At 41.3% G+C, this 23,469-nt stretch overlaps 1 protein-coding gene across 2 annotated transcripts in view; it reads right to left on the bottom strand.

Annotated features, from left to right (window-relative positions):
- Positions 1–1,023: 1,023 nt before the first annotated feature.
- Positions 1,024–23,469, bottom strand: part of LOC115142803 (carbohydrate sulfotransferase 11-like) — a 32,273-nt gene continuing 9,827 nt past the window's right edge. For both annotated transcript variants that reach the window (XM_029682556.2, XM_029682555.2), the window contains exons 2-3: positions 12,666–12,748; positions 1,024–2,787 (exon numbers count right to left, since the gene is read on the bottom strand). In XM_029682556.2, the coding sequence (XP_029538416.1) occupies positions 1,939–2,787; positions 12,666–12,686 (870 nt within the window). In that variant the 5' untranslated portion in view covers positions 12,687–12,748 and the 3' untranslated portion in view covers positions 1,024–1,938. The remainder of the gene's footprint in view (positions 2,788–12,665; positions 12,749–23,469) is intronic.

Raw genomic sequence — 23,469 nt, 5'->3', positions numbered from 1 at the left:
AAAGCAGTTTATAGACAAGGAGTCCACACTTTGGGTTTGTTAAACTACCCTCTGCCAACAAATGTAATTTCTATGTACTATCCCTTGTCTTAAGGCCTTCCCACACCGTACTTTGGATTCAGTCTTTTACGATTATTACATGACCAAATAAAAATATTGATATCAACCTGGCCAGATTATAGATTTTCTTCAGTTCTGTCATCACATTTTGTGACTGCCTTGCGAGGCTACGTCAACAGCGATGTAGGCTACGTCAACTGCGATGTAGGCTACATCAACTGGGCGTGTCAAGCATGGCGTGAAAAGAACAACAACAAGTTGTTGCTGTGATGTTGGCTGTATTTTGTCTCGAGAAACCCAAGAAAAGAAAAGAAAAAGGGTATGGACCCGTTTATGGCTGGGAACGAGGGCAGTATGGGCACGCCAGCATGGCGTCATTGGCAGTGTTCCTATTGGTCAGTCACCGGGATCGGCTCGTAACACCAGCCACACTATACGATGAAGGCATAACAAAAATTGGACACTGACAGAACTTGACAAAGCCTACAACCGCACGTAGTGGTACTTAATTGGCAGACCTAGGCCCTGTCATACTGAACGAGCCAAGATCTCCGACAATCATTTACGACCTAAGAATTTGCCTACGACATGGACATTTTGTCTGGGACGGCAAAATCGTGGCATAAGATGGCTAAAATCGTACAGTCGGGGCGGGCCTTTTAGGTATACTTTATCAGACAGGGTTCCAAGCCTCCAGGGGTGTCACTGTTGATGCTAGCACAATATTAACAGTGTAGACATGAAGACTGGTAATAATAATGACTATCGTGACAGCTCATCTTTCAGAACATTGGACACAAATCGGCTTTCCATACGTTCTTTCAAAACAACTACAAAACAGCTTGATTTTTACCTCAATATTTCAAACATTCACACAGTAAATTCCACATATTGCACAGCTGGATTCTTATCCTTGATGTTGACCGGACCACCAGCATTCCAGACAGGGAAACACAAAACCAGCAGTGTTTATGTGTTTATTTGAATATGTCTGAAGTTATGGTAGATATTCCAAATGTCTCTGTGTGATCTAACCGCAGTTTGTTGACATTGAGACGCAAATATCACAATGATAGTCAATGCCATGCTCTGTACACACCAGAGACACTCTCTACAGTACAAAGAAGACGCTGACGTCAGTCACATTTCCAAAGGATGTCATACACCTTTGAGTCATAAGGCCAACACTCAAAGGCACTACATTTACATTTACATTTAAGTCATTTAGCAGACGCTCTTATCCAGACAGCTTGTGTTCCTCTTAGTCTGACTGTAGAATGGACATTGTTGGTGACAATAGAAACTTTGAAAGAAAAAAACAAGGTTTGTTGGTGGTGTCATAGAGTTTGGTCATTTTGAGTTAATGTGCACTATACTGTAGGTGCATTTTACACATACAAAGGCAACAGTTCAATCTCCAGTGGCTCATTGTTACAGTACAACATCATTTGCCTAGTTTAGTCAACTTCTCCATCTTGAGAAAGTGTCCATTGCCGGTTGTGAGGACATCTCATCTTAAAGCCACTCTTACCTTTGATAAGAAATATATATTTAGTTAGTTGCTTAGAGTTCACCAGGTTAGGTCTCTCAGTAACAAGTGTTATTGTGCTTTGGAGAGTCCCGGGATCCATGTTAAAATTGTCTGTAACAATTATCTTGAGCCCTCTGTCATAGGTTATACAAATGTTGTCATAAAGCAACAGCTGCTAAAAGTCATACAAACAGCTGATATCAGCTGTCTGATATTTGACTACTTCAAGCTGCCACGACACAAGCAATAAGCTAGTGGGGACTGGGCACGACTTCATGCTTACAACTGCATTACCTAGTCCTTATGACAGACGGTTCAAACAAAGCCTACTCCTAAGAAAAGTTACTTCATCGAAACTTCAGGTACTCCGGCGTGGAGTAGTTGAACAGCAGGAAGTCCATGTGGTATAGGTTGTACAGCTTCTTCTGGTAGAAGGGGCTGATGCTGTGGAAGAACTGGGCAGCCATGTCTCCCGTAGTCCTGGTGCTCTTGGCTGAGGTGGGGAAGGTCACCTGGCCCTTCACCCCGGCCAGCTGCAGCACGTAGCGGGAGTCCTGCTCCAGCGTCTCGTACTTGCCCACCACATCATAGTGGATGAGGCAGGGGTGGCACAGCGTGTGCACCCGCTCCCAGTGCTCGTTGAAGGGCTCCTCACGCTGCGTGGCCGGGTCCACCAGGTAGTACACAAATTCCTCAAAGGATACGTCGTCGCCCCGCTCCAGCGCCTCGGCCTGCGGGTCAGGCCGATGCTGGCGGATGATTTTGGTGCCATAGCGCTTGTGGAAAGCTGTGTTGTAGCTCCGTGTGAACTTGTTGCGGTAGGCCGAGACGAGCCGCTCAAAAGGCTCGCGCACAAACACAAACTTCAGGTAAGAGCGCAGTCGCTGGTTGATCTGGGAGGTGGAGTACTCTGAGAGGGTGCGTAGGTTGCCCGGCACGTGGGCCTCATTGGCGGGAATGGCGAGGGGGTCGCGGTGGGGGCCGGCGGCGCCTGTCAGGACCATGAGAACTCGTTTCCAGTTGGTGCAGGCCACCTTGGGCACGTAGCAGTAGAGCAGGCCATGCTGGTCGTCCACAATGATGTGCTTGAGGTCCTCGGGGATGAGGACGCGGCGCTTGCGCGTGTACGAGCGGCAGGCGTCTTCCAGCAGCTCCCGCCGACCCTGGTGGGTCACCTGCACTGCCGACTGCTCCAGCTACAGGAGAAGAGAGGAGAGGATTCAGTGAGTATTCCAGGTAGTGACATAAAAAAAACAGCTTGAATTTGTCTGAAATTCTGGTAGATGTCTCGTGTTGTGTGATCACAGTTTGTTTTCTTGAGGTGAGTAGAAAGTGAGATGGTTATGGCTGGGGGATACTTTATATCCATGTTACTGAACACATTGGCATATTTCAACAGGTTAACGCAGGAAGTTTCAACACTCATCAGATTGCAGAATGGGAGACAAGAAACTGGTCTACACAATACGAAAAAATATATATTTAATGAAGCTGAACACAAGGCTGGACAATCTACGAAGGGTTCTGGCCCCACAACAACCCCTAGCCCAAACACACTTCAAGTACATCCAAAATAATTGGATAGGTATAGGCAATGTTGTTGTAGCGCCACCTTGCCCGTATCTTGATTAATCAACAAAAGTATAATAACACCCTTGCTTTTCTCGAACTAACAACTTGCACTTGTATTTTCTTAGTAGCACTGGCTTTGCAGATAGTTTATTGAGGAGAAATGTACGTACTATGACATGTGGTCGTCTCACCTACATATCTTAAGATGGATGCACTAACTGTAAGTCACTCTGGATAAGAGTGTCTGCTAAATGACTAAAATGTCAAATGTAAAAATGAAGGGGAAAGGGGAGACCTAGTCAGTTGCACAACTGAAAGCATTCAACCAAAATGTGCCTTCTGCATTAAACCCAACCCCTCTGAATCAGAGAGGCTAGATGGATGGAATTGTGTTTCCATGTTGCTTATACCCATCCAATTCTTTCAGATTTACACAAGTGCCTTACCCGCACAGAAAATTCATTCTGAAAAGGAGTTCGCTACGTGCTTATGTAATAGTATAAATGTCTGGGAGATTAACCGTAATAGGCATAATCTGTCCAAGAATGGAGCTAATCTCCAGAAAATTGAGAGTATACGGAGAGGTAGAAAATAAGATGAAAATGTGTGCATTAGGGAATCTGCATCCGAGACGAGTATGTTCGTGCTGAATGACTCTGAATTACATCTTCTCTAAATGATCTTATTGTTTGTCAATCTTAAGACTTGATCGTTGAGTTTTGATAGTTGAGTTTTAATGACCCATTTCTCTCCCACGTGCACACACACTGTAGCTGGATGTCATAATCATATTTGCTGTAAATCTCTCCCATCGACACACCGTCAATACCAACACTACTGGTCAACCAGTTCAACTTGGCTTCCTTCCTGTACAAAACCTGTGTTTACTCCTTCCATTTACTCAGCCAAATGCAGAGGCTCTCAGTTTGTGTCTGTGTCTGGTGGCATATGTGAGCTGGTTTGAGAAGACACTGTTTACACTGAAAGCTCAAGGACACACTCAAGCAGGCTACAACGATGCCAACTCTGAGCCTTCACTCATTGTGTAGCTGGGAAGTTATATCTCTCTATAAAACACAATTTTGTCAAGCAGAAGTTATCAAGTAAAACATCAAGTAAAAACTATCACTTTATCTTTTGGCACCAGGTAAGCAATTACTTATCAATGTCATTCATTATCAATAACAGTGTAAAGACTATCTTATATGACAATCTGAGTGGAATTCGTGGAGCAATATGTATTTTTATGGTACATACTCTTACCTTGTCGGCTACGACTGACCTCAAGTAGATTCAATGGGTTCAACGTAAACCTAACACGCAAACCACACCGGCCCCGTTGCATGTGCAAGCGTTGCAAAATACATTTACACATACATATTATTCAACCATTTCACCCACACCGCTCATGCGCGTGAACGAGCATCTGCATAGCCAAGCGCTAAAATACAACTTGGTTCTATTTGACACACATGACGCGCTGCAAGTCCCGCCTCTCCCATCTTCTCATTGATTTTCAGGAGCATAAAACCCCACATGGATGAACGATTAATCATAGATAACTTACTAAAAACTCAGAGATCATAATTTGGAGGTCATGTGAATTAAAGATTTGAATTGCCTATTTCAAAGTCATGCCCCCCCCCCATCCTTGAATTTTCCTAAATAAGTCTATTCAAACTCTGTTCTCTCCTGATCTCAGGGGCTCCTCCTCAGTACGATCATCATCCAAACTCTCTCTGCCTTCTTCTGTCGTCCGATCGATAAGGTGTGCTAAACGTGATACCAATTGGCAACATTCCTGTGTCCTCAGAGTGTTTTTCTTGAACAGGGACAGTGACTGTGAAGGTGACAGCATCTGGAATTCCCCTCTGGTAATTGCCCTGATCAGAAAGGTTTAAATCGGTAAGGGTGAGAGAAAGGTCTCCCTGTCGGTAAGTATCTATGATATTTGACCCAGATATACCCTGTTCTAAAATCTAGGGCCATAGGTAAAAATGATCTCCTATGACAGACAAAACATTCTTCTGATCTTTTTCCAATAGACCTGTACCTCACTGTCAGGGGTAGGGTTGCAAAGAATCGGAAACATTCTGGTACATTTTCTGGAAATTCTCCATGGGAAGTTAAGCCCTGAAATTTGGGGAATTTGGCTTAAATTCATTAAAAAAATAACTTTTTGTGGGATGCACATAAGGCAATTCTAGGTCTTTGGCATATTTTGATTAAACTACCCCCAATTCAATAGAATTGCAACCCTCTGCATGCACAGTGCACTCTTCAATCACATGTACAGCTGATTCTCAAGATCTTGTACACTAATGAGATGCTATTGAGCCCACACTACTACACTGTCTGAGCCAAGGACTACAGGCTTTCTGGTAAGTTATGATTACAATACTGGGTGGGGTGAATATATTTTAAATGACATACTAGAATTTTTGTTAACTAGTAAATAGTTGCCTACAGCAAAGTGTGTTTAAATCATTTCTAACTTGTTAACAATTTCTGCTAGTTAGTTTTTGCTACAATGTGGATTTTAGCTTGCTTGAGCCTGCTAACTGAGGAGTGTTAATTCACCTGTTTCATTTTAAAACATTTATCTTACAAAGGAGTTGTTTAATCAAACTGCTTAACTATTTATATGTACATGGATTTGTATTTGGGTTTTTTAAACTCATTTTTTCCCTCATATTTACAGGAAAACGCAATGGGCACTATCTGATGTGTGGAGACATTTCACTGCAGCTAATGAAGGAAAAGCTGTGTACATTTCCAAATACTGCGCCAAATCATATGTGAATAATGCAACAAAGATGCAGAATCATCTGGCCAAGTGCATAAAGTTACCTCAGCGCTCACAACAAGCAACCTCTGACAAAAGTCCCTCTACTTCTATTCGAGGTGAACATTATTAATCAGACACTGAGTTTTTGAACTCGTTTTTTTCTAATCTTTATCGATAGCAACAGCTCATGGTCCTCCTGGAATCAGAAGTTTTTTTTGACTCAATGGAGGAACGTAGTCAGAGAAGTGCTGATGAATGTCTTGCTCGAGCTGTGTATGCAACTGGTTCACCTCTGATGCTCACAGGCAATGTGTATTGGAAGAGATTTCTGAATGTTCTTCACCCAGCATACACCCCTCCAACCAGACATGCTTTATCTACTCATTTGCTGGATGCAGAGTTCAACAGAGTTCAAGTGAATGTCAAGCAAATCATAGAGAAATCAGACTGTATTGCAATCATCTCTGATGGGTGGTCGAATGTTCATGGGCAAGGAATAATCAACTACATCATCTCCACTAGAGGTCGACTGATTATGATTTTTCAACGCCGATACCGATACTGATTATTGGAGGACCAAAAAAAGCAAATACTGATTAATCAGGCGATTTTTATATATATATTTGTAATGATGACAATTACAACAATACTGAATGAACAATGAACACTTTTATTTTAACTTAATATAATACATCAATAAAATCAATTTAGTCTCAAATAAATAATGAAACATGTTCAATTTGGTTTAAATAATGCAAAAACAAAGTGTTGGAGAAGAAAGTAAAAGTGCAATATGTTCCATGTAAAAAAGCTAACGTTTAAGTTCCTTGCTCAGAACATGAGAACATATGAAAGCTGGTGGTTCTTTTAAAATTAGTCTTCAATATTCCCAGGTAAGAAGTTTTAGGTTGTAGTTATTATAGGACTATTTCTCTCTATACCATTTATATTTCATATACCTTTGACTATTGGATGTTCTAACAGGTACTTTAGTATTGCCAGCCTAATCTCGGGAGTTGATAGGCTTGAAGTCAAACAGCGCAATGTTTGAAGCATTGTGAAGAGCTGCTGGCAATACAGCCTGCTGCTGCCTACCACCGCTCAGTCAGACTGCTCTATCAAATCGTAGACTTAATTATAATATAATAACACACAGTATTACGAGCCTTAGGTCATTAACTTGGTCAAATCCAGAAACGATCATTTCGAAAACAAAACATTTATTCTTTCAGTGAAATACGGAACCGTTCAGTATTTTATCTAACGGGTGGCATCCATAAGTCTAAATATTGCTGTTACATTGCACAACCTTCAATGTTGTCATAATTATGTAAAATTCTGGCAAATTAGTTCGCAACGAGCCAGGCGGCCCAAACTGTTGCATATGCTCTGACTCTGTGTGCAATGAACTCAAGAGAAGTGACACAATTTCCCTAGTTTAATATTGCCTGCTAACATTAATTCCTTTTAACTAAATATGCAGGTTTAAAAAAAATATACTTCTGTGTAATGATTTTAAGAAAGGCATTGATGTTTATGGTTAGGTACACATTGGTGCAAATTTGTAAATGATCCCCCGTTTAGCAAAGTTGGCTGTCTTTGTTAGGAAGACATTGTCTTCACACAGTTCGCAATGAGCCAGGCAGCCCAAATGGCTGCATATACCCTGAATCTGTTGCACAGAATGCAAGAGAGTGACACAATTTCCCTAGATAAAATAAATTCATGTTAGCAGGCAATATTAACTAAATATGCATGTTTAAAAATATATAATTGTGTATTGATTTTAAGAAAGGCGTTGATGTTTATGGTTAGGTACACATTGGTGCAACGACAGTGCTTTTTTCGCTAATGCGCTTGTTAAATCACCTGTTTGGCGAAGTAGGCTGTGATCCAATGATAAATTAACAGGCACCGCATCAATTATATGCAATGCAGGACAAGCTAGATAAACTAGTAATATCATCAACCATGTGTAGTTAACTAGTGATTATGTTAAGATTGATTGTTTTTTATAAGATACGTTTAATGCTAGCTAGCACCTTACCGTGGCTCCTTGCTGCACTCGCATAACAGGTAGTCAGCCTGCAACGCATTCTCCTCGTGGAGTGCAATGATTGGTGTCCAAAAATGCCGATTACCGATTTAATTAATCGGCCATTCCGATTAATCGGTCGACCTCTAATCTCCACCCCTCAACTAGTATTCTACAAGAGCATAGACACAAGGGACAACAGACACACCGGTCTCTACATTGCAGATGAGCTGAAGGCAGTCATCAATGACCTTGGAGCACAGAAGGTATTTGCACTAGTGACAGACAATACTGCGAACATGAAGGCTACTTGGTCTAAAGTGGACGAGTTCTACCCTCACATCACACCCATTGGCTGTGCTGCTCATGCATTGAATCTGCTCCTCAAGGACATCATGGCACTGAAAACTATGGATAGACTCTACAAGAGAACCAAGGAAATGGTTAGGTACAGTGCCTTGCGAAAGTATTCGGCCCCCTTGAACTTTGCAACCTTTTGCCACATTTCAGGCTTCAAACATAAAGATATAAAACTGTATTTTTTTGTGAAGAATCAACAACAAGTGGGACACAATCATGAAGTGGACCGACATTTATTGGATATTTCAAACTTTTTTAACAAATCAAAAACTGAAAAATTGGGCGTGCAAAATTATTCAGCCCCTTTACTTTCAGTGCAGCAAACTCTCTCCAGAAGTTCAGTGAGGATCTCTGAATGATCCAATGTTGTCCTAAATGACTAATGATGATAAATACAATCCACCTATGTGTAATCAAGTCTCCGTATAAATGCACCTGCACTGTGATGGTCCGTTAAAAGCGCAGAGAGCATCATGAAGAACAAGGAACACACCAGGCAGATCCGAGATACTGTTGTGAAGAAGTTTAAAGCCGGATTTGGATACAAAAAGATTTCCCAAGCTTTAAACATCCCAAGGAGCACTGTGCAAGCGATAATATTGAAATGGAAGGAGTATCAGACCACTGCAAATCTACCAAGACCTGGCTGTCCCTCTAAACTTTCAGCTCATACAAGGAGAAGACTGATCAGAGATGCAGCCAAGAGGCCCATGATCACTCTGGATGAACTGCAGAGATCTACAGCTGAGGTGGGAGACTCTGTCCATAGGACAACAATCAGTCGTATATTGCACAAATCTGGCCTTTATGGAAGAGTGGCAAGAAGAAAGCCATTTCTTAAAGATATCCATAAAAAGTGTTGTTTAAAGTTTGCCACAAGCCACCTGGGAGACACACCAAACATGTGGAAGAAGGTGCTCTGGTCAGATGAAACCAAAATTGAACTTTTTGGCAACAATGCAAAACGTTATGTTTGGCGTAAAAGCAACACATCTCATCACCCTGAACACACCATCCCCACTGTCAAACATGGTGGTGGCAGCACCATGAGTCTGAGACCTGAGACTGGGGCGGAGATTTATCTTCCAACAAGACAATGATCCAAAACATAAAGCAAAATCTACAATGGAATGGTTCAAAAATTAACATATCCAGGTGTTAGAATGGCCAAGTCAAAGTCCAGACCTGAATCCAATCGAGAATCTGTGGAAAGAACTGAAAACTGCTGTTCACAAATGCTCTCCATCCAACCTCACTGAGCTCGAGCTGTTTTGTAAGGAGGAATGGGAAAAACATTCAGTCTCTCGATGTGCAAAACTGATAGAGACATTACCCCAAGCGACTTACAGCTGTAATCGCAGCAAAATGTGGCGCTACAAAGTATTAACTTAAGGGGGCTGAATAATTTTGCACGCCCAATTTTTCAGTTTTTGATTTGTTAAAAAAGTTTGAAATATCCAATAAATGTCGTTCCACTTCATGATTGTGTCCCACTTGTTGTTGATTCTTCACAAAAAAAATACAGTTTTATATCTTTATGTTTGAAGCCTGAAATGTGGCAAAAGGTCGCAAAGTTCAAGGGGGCCGAATACTTTCGCAAGGCACTGTATGTGAAGGGTCATCAAGTTATAGCAGCAACTTACCTCACCAAGCAAACTGAGCAGAATAAGAGCACCACTTTGAAGCGGCCCAGCAACACCCGTTGGGGTGGTGTTGTCATCATATTTGACAGTCTCCTGGAGGGGAAGGAGTCTCTCCAATAAATGGTCATATCACAGTCTGCCGATATGGACAGCCCCATCAAGATGATCCTCATGGATGATGTATTTTGGGAGAGAGTAGTAAGCAGCCTGAAACCTATAGCAGAGGCCATTGCACGGATTGAGAGAGACAATGCCGTCCTGTCTGATGTTCAGACTCTGCTTGCAGATGTAAGAGAAGAAGTCCGTACTGCACTGCCCACTACACTATTGCTCCATGCAGAGGAAACTATAGTTCTGAAATACATCAAAAAGTGTGAAGACTTCTGCCTGAAGCCCATACATGCTGCAGCGTACATGTTGGACCCCAAGTATGCTGGCAAGAGCATCCTGTCTGGTGCAGAGATCAATAAGGCCTATGGTGTCATCACTACCGTGTCTCGCCACCTTGGCCTGGATGAGGGCAAGGTTCTTGGCATTCTGGTGAAGTACACTTCCAAGCAAGGGCTTTGGGATGGAGATGCAATATGGTAGTCATGCCAACATATCTCATCAGCCACCTGGTGGAAGGGACTTTGTGGATCTGAGGCTCTTCAACCCTGTTGCCTTCATCATCCTTCAAATCCCACCAACATCAGCCGCCTCAGAGCGCAACTGTTCCTTGTTTGGGAACACACACACCAAAGCATGCAACAGGCTGACCAATACAAGGGTTGAAAAATTGGTGGTCATCCGGGCATATTTGAGGCTTTTTGAGCCTGACAACAAGCCATCCTCAACAAGGTTGTAAAGTGACAGTGAAGATGAGGCCTCAGAGTCTGATGTTCAAAAGGTGGACATTGAGGAGGTCCAGGAAGAAGACATGGAAGCCTGAGAGGAAGACAACCAAAGCTTTAGTTTCTAGACTATCATTTTACAGATGTATGTTGAAAACGTTTTTGGGAGATGCGATGGATCATTGGGAATCATTCAATATTCCCTTTCTTTTGTTGTTCAGTGAAATCATCCCATGTGAAGAGTCAACTCATTTAATTAAAGTTTAATTCGTAACAATTTGTTTCGATTTTTTTTCTGTTGGAAGGATTGAATAATTTGCAATTATGTCAACTTGTGATCAGGTAAAAGGTTTATGTTTCTGTCTCTATATGATATGGTAAATATATCCAATGCTAAAAACTTTTACATTTAAATGGTATTAATATTAATTTGCATATATTTCCATTAATTCCTGTTAATTCCCACGGAAAGTGTCCAAACCCTAGTCAGGAGTTTGTTTTTCAGTTGAGCCGTGGCAAGTAAGCTTCACGTTATCTCCAACATGAGCAGATTTTACATTGGGGACCAAAACGACTAGTTCTACATCCTGTAAAATGTTGTTATTGCAGATACACTGATAGTAGCCCAGCTGAGGTAATGGTGAGAGAGAGGTCTCCATTCTGGAGTTTAACCCTGTTTTCAAAGCCCTCGACCTGGGGTGAAAATCCTGTTGATCAACTAGCCACCATCTTCTGGTTATCGTACATTGGTAAAATAACAACTCAATATTTATCTCCCAGGACAAATAAGTTAGCAATGGAGGCTAGATAAATGTCCATGAATATTTCAGGTGTGTTTGACATGACCCGCAATTAATATAGTTGGTTCACAGTTGGTTTAAATATTTTTACCTGCGAGTCATGATCACGTCTGGTATGGATGAACAAAATCTAAATGCTTGCGATGGCGCATGCGGACGTACGTGCATGGCCAGTGTAGTCAGCATATAAGGGTAACTTAAGCATGCAAGGTCAACTCTCCATGCATTGTAAAACCTTTGCTTAAGTTACATTTCCAGTATAAAGTAATTACACCCTTTCGTGTTCCAAAACTAAAGTTAGACAAATCAGAATAATATTTGTTAAAATCTTCCACCAGTTTTGCTTGCTGCCTGCATAAACTCAAACTCAAATTCCTCAAAGTATAGCAAGAGCACAGAGTTCCACTTTGGACAAGCTAAGTGCAAAATAACAAAAAGAAAACTGCAAGCGATTATAAGTAAATAATGTCTCAAGCAGTTCTGTCATTTGGCATGAGCCACAGACTACCCTCCCTGTATGATTTAATTGGCAACAGCCAAGCTAATTTCTCTCACATTCTCTCCAAGTCTTAGTTCTGGAACAGTCCCTACGTAATGTCATACTGTATAATATACCACAACCTGTATATACAAACGCATATATTAATTCGAGATTTCGGCTGTCCGCGCACACAAAATGTTTTCATGAGGTAAGTTGAAGTTTGGTAGCCGAAGTCTACAACCCTTCACGGTGATACAGTAGGTCAACAGTAGGGGTGGGAAATATGGACGGGATTCTTCAATTAAGCGTTTGCTGTCATTCAATGAGAGAGCGCAGCAGCAGCAGAATTAAATGTCAGTTTTCCTCAACCAATAAGGTTAACACTCTCACATTATACGGAACTTTCAGCAAGTAAACAGCAAAGGCTCCGAATATTTTAAAAATGCACCTTGAAAAACTCACAAAACAAGACCAAAACAAGTTCAGTGGTCATCAACACTCATGTAGCTATAAATTCATCAGCCAATGATGTGAAGGCTACCTGGTGGTGGGCGGGACTTACCTGGTCACTGTCATAGAGCATCTGGAGTGGACTTCTCCCTGACTTTCCCTGGCCGCTGCTCCTCCCACTGCCCTGCGCCGAGGCTGAGAAAACACACACAGGTACACATATCTAGGTCAGTACAGGCAGATTACCTATAGTACACACTCAAGACCGCTAGCCATCTCTGCTGCATTCTAAATTGGTATCCACACACTCCATGTTATGCCATTGTGGCAAATCATCAGGTATGGCAAGTTATTACTGAACTTTCAATCTGAATGCAAATTTCATGTTTGTTTAATGTTGAGCCCAATGCTTGATAAGCGACCACTCTGACACAGCCTAGTTGAAACTAGGGCAAAATGTATTTTACGTCCGTGCCATAGTTTAGTTAGTGTTAGTGAAAATGCGCAACTTCCTAAAAAAGGGCAAGAGAGATAATCATTGAATCATGTTAAATGTAAAGATATGAATGTAACCACAATCAGAGACTTTAATATAGCCTAATAGAAAGTCACAAATACAGTTGAGTCATAGGGAGACCAGAAAGAGAAACTCACCCATGTGTAATTTTTTACATACTGTACACACTACTACACACCTGAGGGTCATTACACACTAACAAACAGGTGCGCACACCTGGTTGTCACAGAGAAAATAGAGGGTATTTTATGTAAAACCAGGCCTCAAAAAGGACTGTGCATCCATTCAGACTACTGTATCTTTTACTGTAGCTCTCTCCTAAACATACAAGGCAGCAACACTACTGAAAACAGCACTCCTTTATGGGAGCAGAGGAGGAGGTGGAAGGAAGTATGAGACGAAAAAGGGTGAAAATTTGCTTGCAATCATAGAAAACCAAGAGAGCAGATGGAGGATAAACAGTGGTAGGAAGCCTCTGGGACTACATTAAAGTTACTTTAAGAAACATGACGTGGCATGTAGATTGTTGTTGTATAGGCTGTTGTTGTCGTAGCCTCTGTTTCGTATGCTGTGGCTCATGTGATGTTCTATAAAAACAAAATGGTTGGCGGTGCAAGCATGCAATTTACTGTGTTTGGTAAAAAAATGTCACATTTGTCAGACAGTGTCGGTGGACAAGAAACCTTCACATCGGAATTGAGAGAGACAAAGAGTCACAGACATGGTCTCTCGAGACAGGGGATGGTTGGTGAGGGTGCAGCCAGACAGGGCATGGCTGAGATAATTGTCTGTGTTTCAGTGCCATCAAGCACGTCTTCAGAAATCCGACATCATAAATGGCACCAATTTATTCCTTCATGTTACTGTACAAGAATGGAGCATTCACCTACTGAGAATAATTTGCTTAAAACTTAAATTAATTAGCATGACTCCCAGTATCTAATTAAAAACTAAATATGACTGGGATTGAACATAAAATTATGAAAAGGATAAAACAAACTGATGTGTCACTCTGACCAAATGAGTGGAACACACAAACACACACTGCAACCCACACTAAGGAGGTCAACAGGACCAACTTAGCCACCATACAGTACACCAGTCTGGTGGAAAGATTTAGACTGGAGAGACTACAACTGGTGGCATACAGTCTTCCTATGTACCCAACTGTCCACTGACCCAACCACCGTAGTTTGGTCTAAAATTGTCACGTCTCCTCCCGCTACGGCACTCAACATCACCAGTCTACTAACCGCCGGTCCTGGCAACCCATCATTACGCTCACCTGGCAACCATCATTACACACACCTGCGCCCCATCATGAGGCACACCTGGACATTATTACTACCTGATTACTTCCCTTTTATCTAACACTCTGTTGTATCACCCATTAGGTAGTATTGTTTCCTGTTTTCATGTTTAGACGCTACTCCTGTTGTTGTATTCAGTCCATGTTCGTTCCTATTAAACCCACAGGCTGCACCTGCTTTCTGACTCCCTGCGTCTCCTTCACAAAAATGTAACATTCTCGTACTAGTCACTACTGTTGGGTTCTGAGAATATGAAATACACTTATTCATGTCACTGAGGAAGAGAGGGTAACGTATAATGGTTTACATTATGTCAGGATATGTTATTGTTAGACATCAGGAATCCTATGGGAGGGATCCTCTGGGAGAAGAGACAGTCTGGTACCAATCACCATGACAGCCTTGAGTTGGGGAGGAGTGAGGAATTTGGGGTAGAGGTCAATGGAAGTGAGGAAGAACAGATATCACAAAGGTTCTGTCTAGCAACAGAGATGCGTTGTCTGTTCAGATGTTTAGGAGGAGACTCAGCCTAGGAGGAAGGGTTAAATATCAGTTCTTCTGTGAAAATGTATTTGTCTAATGCAGCTGTATTGATCCTCTGGGAAGAATAAACTTGGGTTAAGCTTTCATAGTGTCCGTTGAGTTTTACCCACTGGGCACAGGCGTCATTTCAACGTCTAGTTTTGTTTTACATTCGGTTCAGTTCAGTCAGTCAACTTCAACGACAAAAATTACCACGTGATTGGATTTAGGTTAAATGTTGTGTGAAATAAAGACGAAATTCCCTTACGTTGATGACTTTTTTTCAAACCCAATCAGTTCCACATTAATTCAACATCATATACATTTTTGTTGTTGTTCAAATGACCTGGAAACAATGTTTATTAAACCAGTTTTTACCATTCAACCAGTTTGTGCAGTCTACTCACTACACACCAGAGATCCATCAGCACATGACTTCAAGAGGACATCAACATTCAGAAAAGATGTTTATACAGTCATCCCGTATGTTTCTATATGTTCAGCTCTTTTGGCAAACGCAAGACAGTGTTTATGTTAAGTTTAAGGACATTGCAAACAGCTGAAGCACATACTGTAACCATGCCATAACATTTTCAGGAAACACTTCTCTTCTAGAGGTGTAAAGGCCACCTGGTGTGTTCTTAGTCCTTGCATCAAGACATTGAAAAAAGGTATGGGGCTACATATACACAGATGACATTTTACACAGTCATTCCCAGCTCGTAAGACCTGTCCACCTGCTTTCAGTATACCCGATTTGAATATATTATCCTCTGCTTTAACGACCTCCGCTGTTCAAGTCAATACCAACTCAGCCCTGTTAAGGCCGTAAAAGCAGTCAGTCTCTGTCCAGTTCAAAGAGAAAGAGAGGGCCTCTTCTGACAGTGGTCCGACATGTTTCAACTCTCGGGTAAAGCTACACGGAGGCACTTCTCAAACCTGTCAAAATGGAATTGAGGAGACTTTCTACCTGCAAAGTTACGACCGTCATAAATGTGTATCACTGTATACATTTGTATCGCCTGGATTTTCTTATTCCACTTTACAATTGACTGCAAAACTTGAGATGTGATTTTACGGCATAAAAGACCAGCTGAGACATGCAGTGTTTGACACTTGGCAAAACGAGCATTTTCGATATTTTGTCCGTTTTTTCTTTACTGGGAGAATTTATAATTGATATTCTTTAATGGAAGAGAACTGGTTTAAGACTTGGCATCACAATTTTAAGTGGCATCTGTGTGTTGACCCAACGTTAGCCTCAATTTCAGGAGTATGGGAGTATGGTAAGGTGAGACTAACCCGAAGCAAATGACTATGCATTTCATCTGTTTTAAGAGGTAACTTTAAGATAGAAATTGTCCTATAACTGTTAGGATCAGCTTGAGCTCCCTCTTTAAATAAAGGACGCAACGTGGCTGCATTCTAAGCACTGGGAACCTCCCCAGAGAGGAGAGACATCACACAGAGAAAATATAAATATACATTGTGGTACGTTTATTTATTTTATTTTGTATTTAACCTTTATTTAACCTGTTCAACCTATGGGGGCGCTATGTCATTATTGGATAAAAAGACGTGCCCGTTTTAAGCGCAATATTTTGTCACGAAAAGATGCTCGACTATGCATGGAATTGACAGCCTTGGAAAGACAAAACTCTGACGTCTCCAAAACTGCAAAGATATTATCTGTGAGTGCCCCAGAACTAATGCAACAGGCGAAACCAAGATGAAGTTTCATACAGGAAATGCCCCAGATTCTGAAGGCGCTGTGTTCCAATGTCTCCTTATATGGCTGTGAATGCGCCAGGAATGAGCCTGCGGTTTCTGTCTATTCCCCGAGGTGTCTGCAGCATTGTGACGTGTTTGTAGGCATATCATTGGAAAATTGACCATAAGAGACTACATTTACCTGGTGTCCCGCCCGGTGTCCTGTGTGCGTAATCTGTAGGTCCATGCGCGTTCCATTTCTTCAGAAGCGAAAGTAAACTGCCACGATGGATTTTATCGTCGATAGATATGTGAAAAACACCGTGAGGCTTGATTCTAAACATCGGTTTGCCATGTTTCTGTCGATATTATGGAGTTAATTTGGAAAAAAGTTTGCGTTTTAATGACTTAATATATATATTTATTTTTTTCCCTCCCCAAATGTGATGAACAAAACGGAGCGATTTGTCCTAAACAAATAATCTTTCAGGAAAAACTGAACATTTGCTATCTGAGAGTCTCCTCATTGAAAACATCCGAAGTTCTTCAAAGGTAAATTATTTTATTTGAATTCTTTTCTGGTTTTTGTGGAAAATGTTGCATGCTGAATGCTAGGCTTAATGCAATGCTAGGCTATCAATAATATTACACAAATGTTTGTTTAGCTATGGTTCAAAAGCATATTTTGAAAATATGAGATGACAGTGTTGTTAACAAAAGGCTAAGCTTGAGAGCAAATAGATTAATTTCATTTCATTTGCGATTTTCATGAATAGTTAACGTTGTGTTATGCTAATGAGCTTGCGGATAGATTTACACAATTCTGGATACAGATTTTTTTCCGTAGCTAAACATGACGCAGAAAACGGAGCGATTTGTCCTAAACAAATAATCTTTCAGGAAAAACTGAACATTTGCTATCTGAGAGTCTCCTCATTGAAAACATCCGAAGTTCTTAAAAGGTAAATTATTTTATTTGAATGCTTTTTCTGGTTTTTGTGGAAAATGTTGCCTGCTGAATGCTAACGCTAAATGCTACGCTAAATGCTACATTAGCTATCAATACTGTTACACAAATGCTTGTTTTGCAATGGTTGAGAAGCATATTTTGAAAATCTGAGATGACAGTGTTGTTAACAAAAGGCTAAGCTTGAGAGCAAATAGATTCATTTCATTTCATTTGCGATTTTCATGAATAGTTAACGTTGCGTTATGGTAATGAGCTTGAGGCTGTAGTCACGATACCGGATCCGGGATGGCTCGACGCAAGAAGTTAACTAGGCAAGTCAATTAAGATAACATTCTTATTTACAATGATGGCCTACCAAGGCAAAAGGCCTCCTGTGAGTATGAGGGCTGGGATAAAACCATTTTTAAAAGTAGGACAAAACACACATCACGACAAAAGAAGCACCACAACATTAGATAAAGAGAGACGTAAGACAACACAACAATGGTAGAAACAAAACAATTGTAGCAACACATGACAACAACACAACATGGCAGCAACACAACATGGTAGCAATACAAACATGGTGCAAACATTGTTAGGCACCGACGAGAGCATGAAGGGCAAGAGACATTCTTCTTCCCGAACCCCATGACCTTTGCTTTGGAGGTGTTCAGAACAAGGTTAAGAGCAGAGAAAGCTTTGGCCATGTCAATAAATATAGCAGCAATATTGCTTAGAGTCAAGTGCAGTGGTATAGACATCAAGAAAGCAAGTCAGTTGATTATTGACAAGTTTCTCAAATACTTTTGACAAACAGGGCAAAATAGAAATAGGACTATAAAGGTTAGGATCAGCTTGATCTCCCTTTTAAATAAGGAACGCAACGTGGCTGCCTTCCAAGCACTGGGAACCTCCCCAGAGAGGAGAGGCAGATTAAAAAGGTCAGCGATAGGCTCGGCGATGATAGGGGCAGCAAACTTAAAGAAGAAAGGATCTAAACCATCAGACCCAGATGTTTTTTTTGGTGGTCAACTTTTAAGGAGCTCCTTTAGCAAATCAGACTCAGAGACCGCCTGAAGGGAGAAGCTGTTTAGCGGGTCAGGGGAAAAAGAGGGAGGAGCATCAGGGTTAGTCGCATTAGAAGGGCTGGGAGATGAGGAAGTGTTGGACGGGCAAGTAGACGTGGCAGAGTCAAATAGGAATCCTGACTTAATGAAGTGTTGATAAATGAGCTCAGCCACAGTCACTACCAGATTATCAACATTAAGTGACATGGGCAGCTGTGAGGAGGAGGGTTTATTCTCAAGGTATTTCACCGTCTTCCAGAACTTCTTGGGGTTAGACCCACAGAGAGAACTGCTCCTTTAAGTGGAGCGGTTCGAGAACTTCAAGTTCCTCGGTCTCCAAATCACTAAGGACATAAAATGGTCCACTCACACACGTACAGTCATGAAGAAGGCATGACAGCGCCTCTTCCCCCTCAGGAGGTTGAAAAGGTTTGGAATGGGCCCTCAAATCCTCAAAAAGTTATATAGCTGCACCATTGAGAGCATTGTGACTGATTGCATCACTGCTTGGTATGGCAACTGCACCGGCCTCGATCACATGGCGCTACAGAGGGCGGTGTATACAGCCCAGTACATCACTGGGGCCGAGCTCCCTGCCATCCAGGACCTCTATATCAGGCGATGTGAAAGGAAATTCCGGAAAATCGTTAAAGACTCTGCTTCCGCACGGCAAGCAGTACCAGTGCATCAAGTCTGACACCAACAGGCTCCTGAACAGCTTCTATTCCAGTTATATGACTGCTAAATAGATAACAGAATGGCTCAACAGGCTATCTGACTTGACCCTTGTGTTAAATTTTGTATTTTGGACTGTCTCTGTAGACACTCACAGGACTCTACACACTCACGCACACTGACACTCCAACACACACATAACATGCACACACATTTATACTAACTACACTCACATGCAATCATCATTTACGCTGCTGCTACTCTGTTTATCATATATCCTGATGCCTTACCCCTATACATACAGTATCTACAGTACCTCTATCACTCCAGTATCCCTGCACAATGTAAATATGGTATTGAAAGTGACCCTGTATATAGCTTCTTACTCTCTCGTGTTCTTATTTCTTATTTTGTATTTATTTTGTCATTTTGTTCTACCTTATGTTATTTTTAGTGATACAGTAATATTGATTACCGCAATGTTGGGTTTAGAGCTTGCAACAAAGGCAATTCACTATACTTGTGCACATGACATTCAAACTTGAAACCAGGTGCCCCATGTCTGTAAACGACACAACTCAACGTGCTGTGGCTGGATTAACCCAAAAGGCATACGTTCTAAAAGAGGGAGGAAAGTGACACCTAAACTGCAGTGTGGATTAACTTCAACACACACACACACTGACAGAAGAGGAAAGGCTGGGTGCATCAGGAATCCAGCAGAGCAAGACTGCCACGCAACCAAACCTTCACCTGCAACAAGGATGAGGGGGAGTTAAGAATAGGTGCCTTGTGCGTGTGCACGGTATATACTCTAGGAGTCCTGATGTAATATGCTAAATAAGATATAGTGTAAAGAATGGCTAAGGGAAAATGTTTTGTTTCTTAGCATTCATGCTATCACATTGAATGGACTGGCTCTGATAGCTTAATCTTGTCCGATCCCAATCCAATCAACCAATAGCATGCTATCGCAATATTTATAAGGCTGTTGAGCTTGAAGCTCTATATATACCCATTAGGCTAAGCAGCATTAGATCCAATTTGATGATGCTGTTGTGACATGAGTCAGGAGTGAGTGACTTTATAGAGATACACCGTATAAGCAGGAAGCAACGTGTGCGGCAGGCTCAAGGAGGGGAAATGCTATATGCACACTCCTGACCTGCAAACCAATATTTAATTTAAGAATTGGTTAAAAATAGGTTAAGGTTAGGGTCATGGTTAAGGGTTTAGTTAAGGTTAGGGTCATGGTTAAGGGTTTAGTTAAGGTTAGGGTTAATTTAAAGGTCAGGGACAGCCACTGTGGTCTACAATGCTGTTTCTGCATTACATGGTAGTTCCACCAAGGATAAAGGCAATTGAATACTACTTTTGTAAGATGAAGAGTATAGAGGGAAATGTATGTATGTGTGGCAAGGAAAAAGGTAAACGGACGATGTGTGTGTCTCTCTCTCCACGCCCGTGTGAGACTCGGCATGTCTGAATGTCAAGCCACTTGTGAACAATGAACACACTCACACTCTCCATGCCAGAGCAAAGCATGCGGGAATTATATACTGTAGACCACTGTAGCTGGGGATAACCTATAAACCCAACAGCTACTAAGTTGGCAAGCTAGATCTGAATAACTGCATGTCAAAATATAATATTTTTTGAAAACTTGCTCATGTCTTGCTAATAGAAATGACATGTTATTTGTGTGGAGAAACAACCATTCCATGAACAATTTTTACCTTTATTTTACTAGGCAAGTCAGTTAAGAACAAATTCTTATTTTCAATGACGGCCTAGGAACAGTGGGTTAACTTCTTCTTTTTCTTTTTTCTCATGTGTTTTTGTTCTACCTTATGTTATTTTTAGCACTACATTGATATTGATCATTGCATTGTTGGGTTTACAGCTTGCAAGAAAGGCATTTCACTGTACTTGTACTTGCACACATGACTGTGGAACTTGAAATTATACTGACCAAAAATATAATCGATCCCGCAGGTGAAGAAGCCGGATGTGGAGGTCCTGGGCTGGAGTGGACGTACTACCAAATTCTCTAAAACGATGTTGGAGGCGGCTTATGGTAGAGAAATTAACATGAAATTATCTAGCAACAGCTCTGGTTGGCATTCCTGCAGTCAGCATGTCAATTGCATGCTCCCTCAAAACTTGAGATATCTGTGGTATTGTGTTGTGTGACAAAATTGCACTTTTTAGTGGCCTTTTCTTGTCCCCAGCACAAGGTGCACCCGTGCAATGATCCGGCTGTTTGATCAGCTTCTTGATATGCCGCACCTGTCAGGTGGATGGATTATCTTGACAAAGGAGAAATGCTCACTAACAGGGATGTAACCAAATTTGTGCACAAAATTTAGAGAAATACGTTTTTTTATGCGTATGGAACATTTCTGGGATATTTTATTTCAGCTCATGAAACATGGGACCAACACTTACATTGGGTTTATATTTTTGTTCAGTATTGAAGACCATTTAAAGGTTACTTTCTCTACAGACATAGCTTTACCATTTGTGGGCCAATCACAATGACAAAAATAATGTTGATGCTTAAAATAATGTTGATGATAAAAAAGGTGTTGCCAGTGCCACTGTTGTCAATGGAGCCAACTTGTACAGTAATAGAGAGAGAACAGGTCTCCAAAGGGTAATGTTGTCACTTTGGCCTGGCTCTTGCCTAGCGTGTGCCAAGGTGTGGGGGCATTTTGTGGTGAACAGTGATACAGTACATTGATGTATTTCAAACTGTTTTATAAACACATTACAACTTCCTTATGGAAATTGCCACTGTCAGTCAAGGCAGCACACATTTTAAATACGACCCCTCCCAAACCTTTTCATTTTTTCCCTAATTAAATGCCAGGAGTACAGGTAACGTCAGTACTATTTTTGAATATGCGAAGCAGGACCTGGCAGAATGTGATGACTATAGCTACTGTATTCCAGGAACGAGCAGAGATGACACATTGAATCAATGCGCTCTTAGTACCATAACTTCCTGTTGTTATTATTAGGGCCGGGACGATACCAGTATCTCTATACTTATTAGTATCGTGGCAAGGGAATAAAACATGAAGTGAATGTAACTTATTTAGGAAAACAGTCATAATGTTGGAAACAGACATTATAATGTTGTCTTCTAGTCATTTTAATTTATTTTCCAAGCTACAGCACACAATATTTTACAAACAGCAGGTTTTTAAAGGACCAAATTGGTCTGCTTCGTGTTTTCATTTTTGTCATGAAAAAAAAAACAAATGCGATACTGGTATTGTCACAGCACTAGTTATTATCATTCTACAACCATGGAAAGTTACACAAAAAATCTACAAATCACTCTATTTGTTATTCTTCTGATGAATTAAAATTTATTCGGATGAAAACTAATGAGCAATACGTTCAGGAGTTTCCCATCCAATTACGGAAGATAAATTGTTGCATTTTTAAGCATTACCAGCCAGCGGCTGAAGATCTAGGCCTAAGTAAACCCCCAAAATTGCTCATTGTATATGTTGACTGAGTATTGCTCAGAATAAGATTGTTTCTTGCTTGCTTCTAAAGCTAAGCAGGGTTGGTCCTGGTCAGTTCCTGGATGGGAGACCTGCTGCTGGAAGTGGTGTTGGAGGGCCAGTAGGAGGCACTCTTTCCTCTGGTCTATTTTTTTTTATCCCAATGACACTGCCCTGTGTAGGGTGCCGTCTTTCGGATGGGACGTTAAATGGGTGTCCTGACTCTCTGAGGTCATTAAAGATCCCATGGCACTTATCGTAAGAGTAGGGGTGTTAACCCCGGTATCCTGGCTAAATTCCCAATCTGGCCCTCAAACCATCACGGTCACCTAATAATTCCCAGTTTACAATTGGCTCATTCATCCTCCTCCTCTCCCCTGTAACTATTCCCCAGGTCGTTGCTGCAAATGAGAACATGTTCTCAGTCAACTTACCTGGTAAAATAACGGATAAATAAAAAGATCTGCTAGCTAAGGGACAAAAAATTTAAACCAAGTACAGACTTGTCTACCTAATAGAGCCCCACAGTGGATGTGTCATAATACCCATAAAACCTAGCGGTCAAACAGGGAAATGGTTCCAATCATTTTTCCACGATTCATTTTTCCCATAGGGAATTTTAGAAACACTTAAAATAAGGGCTGT

This window comes from Oncorhynchus nerka, linkage group LG15 (genome assembly GCF_034236695.1).
Source record: "Oncorhynchus nerka isolate Pitt River linkage group LG15, Oner_Uvic_2.0, whole genome shotgun sequence".
In the NCBI taxonomy this organism is placed as follows: domain Eukaryota; kingdom Metazoa; phylum Chordata; class Actinopteri; order Salmoniformes; family Salmonidae; genus Oncorhynchus; species Oncorhynchus nerka.
The sequence above is the reverse complement of the archived record's forward strand: the minus strand, read 5'-3'. Positions and strand labels throughout refer to the sequence as shown.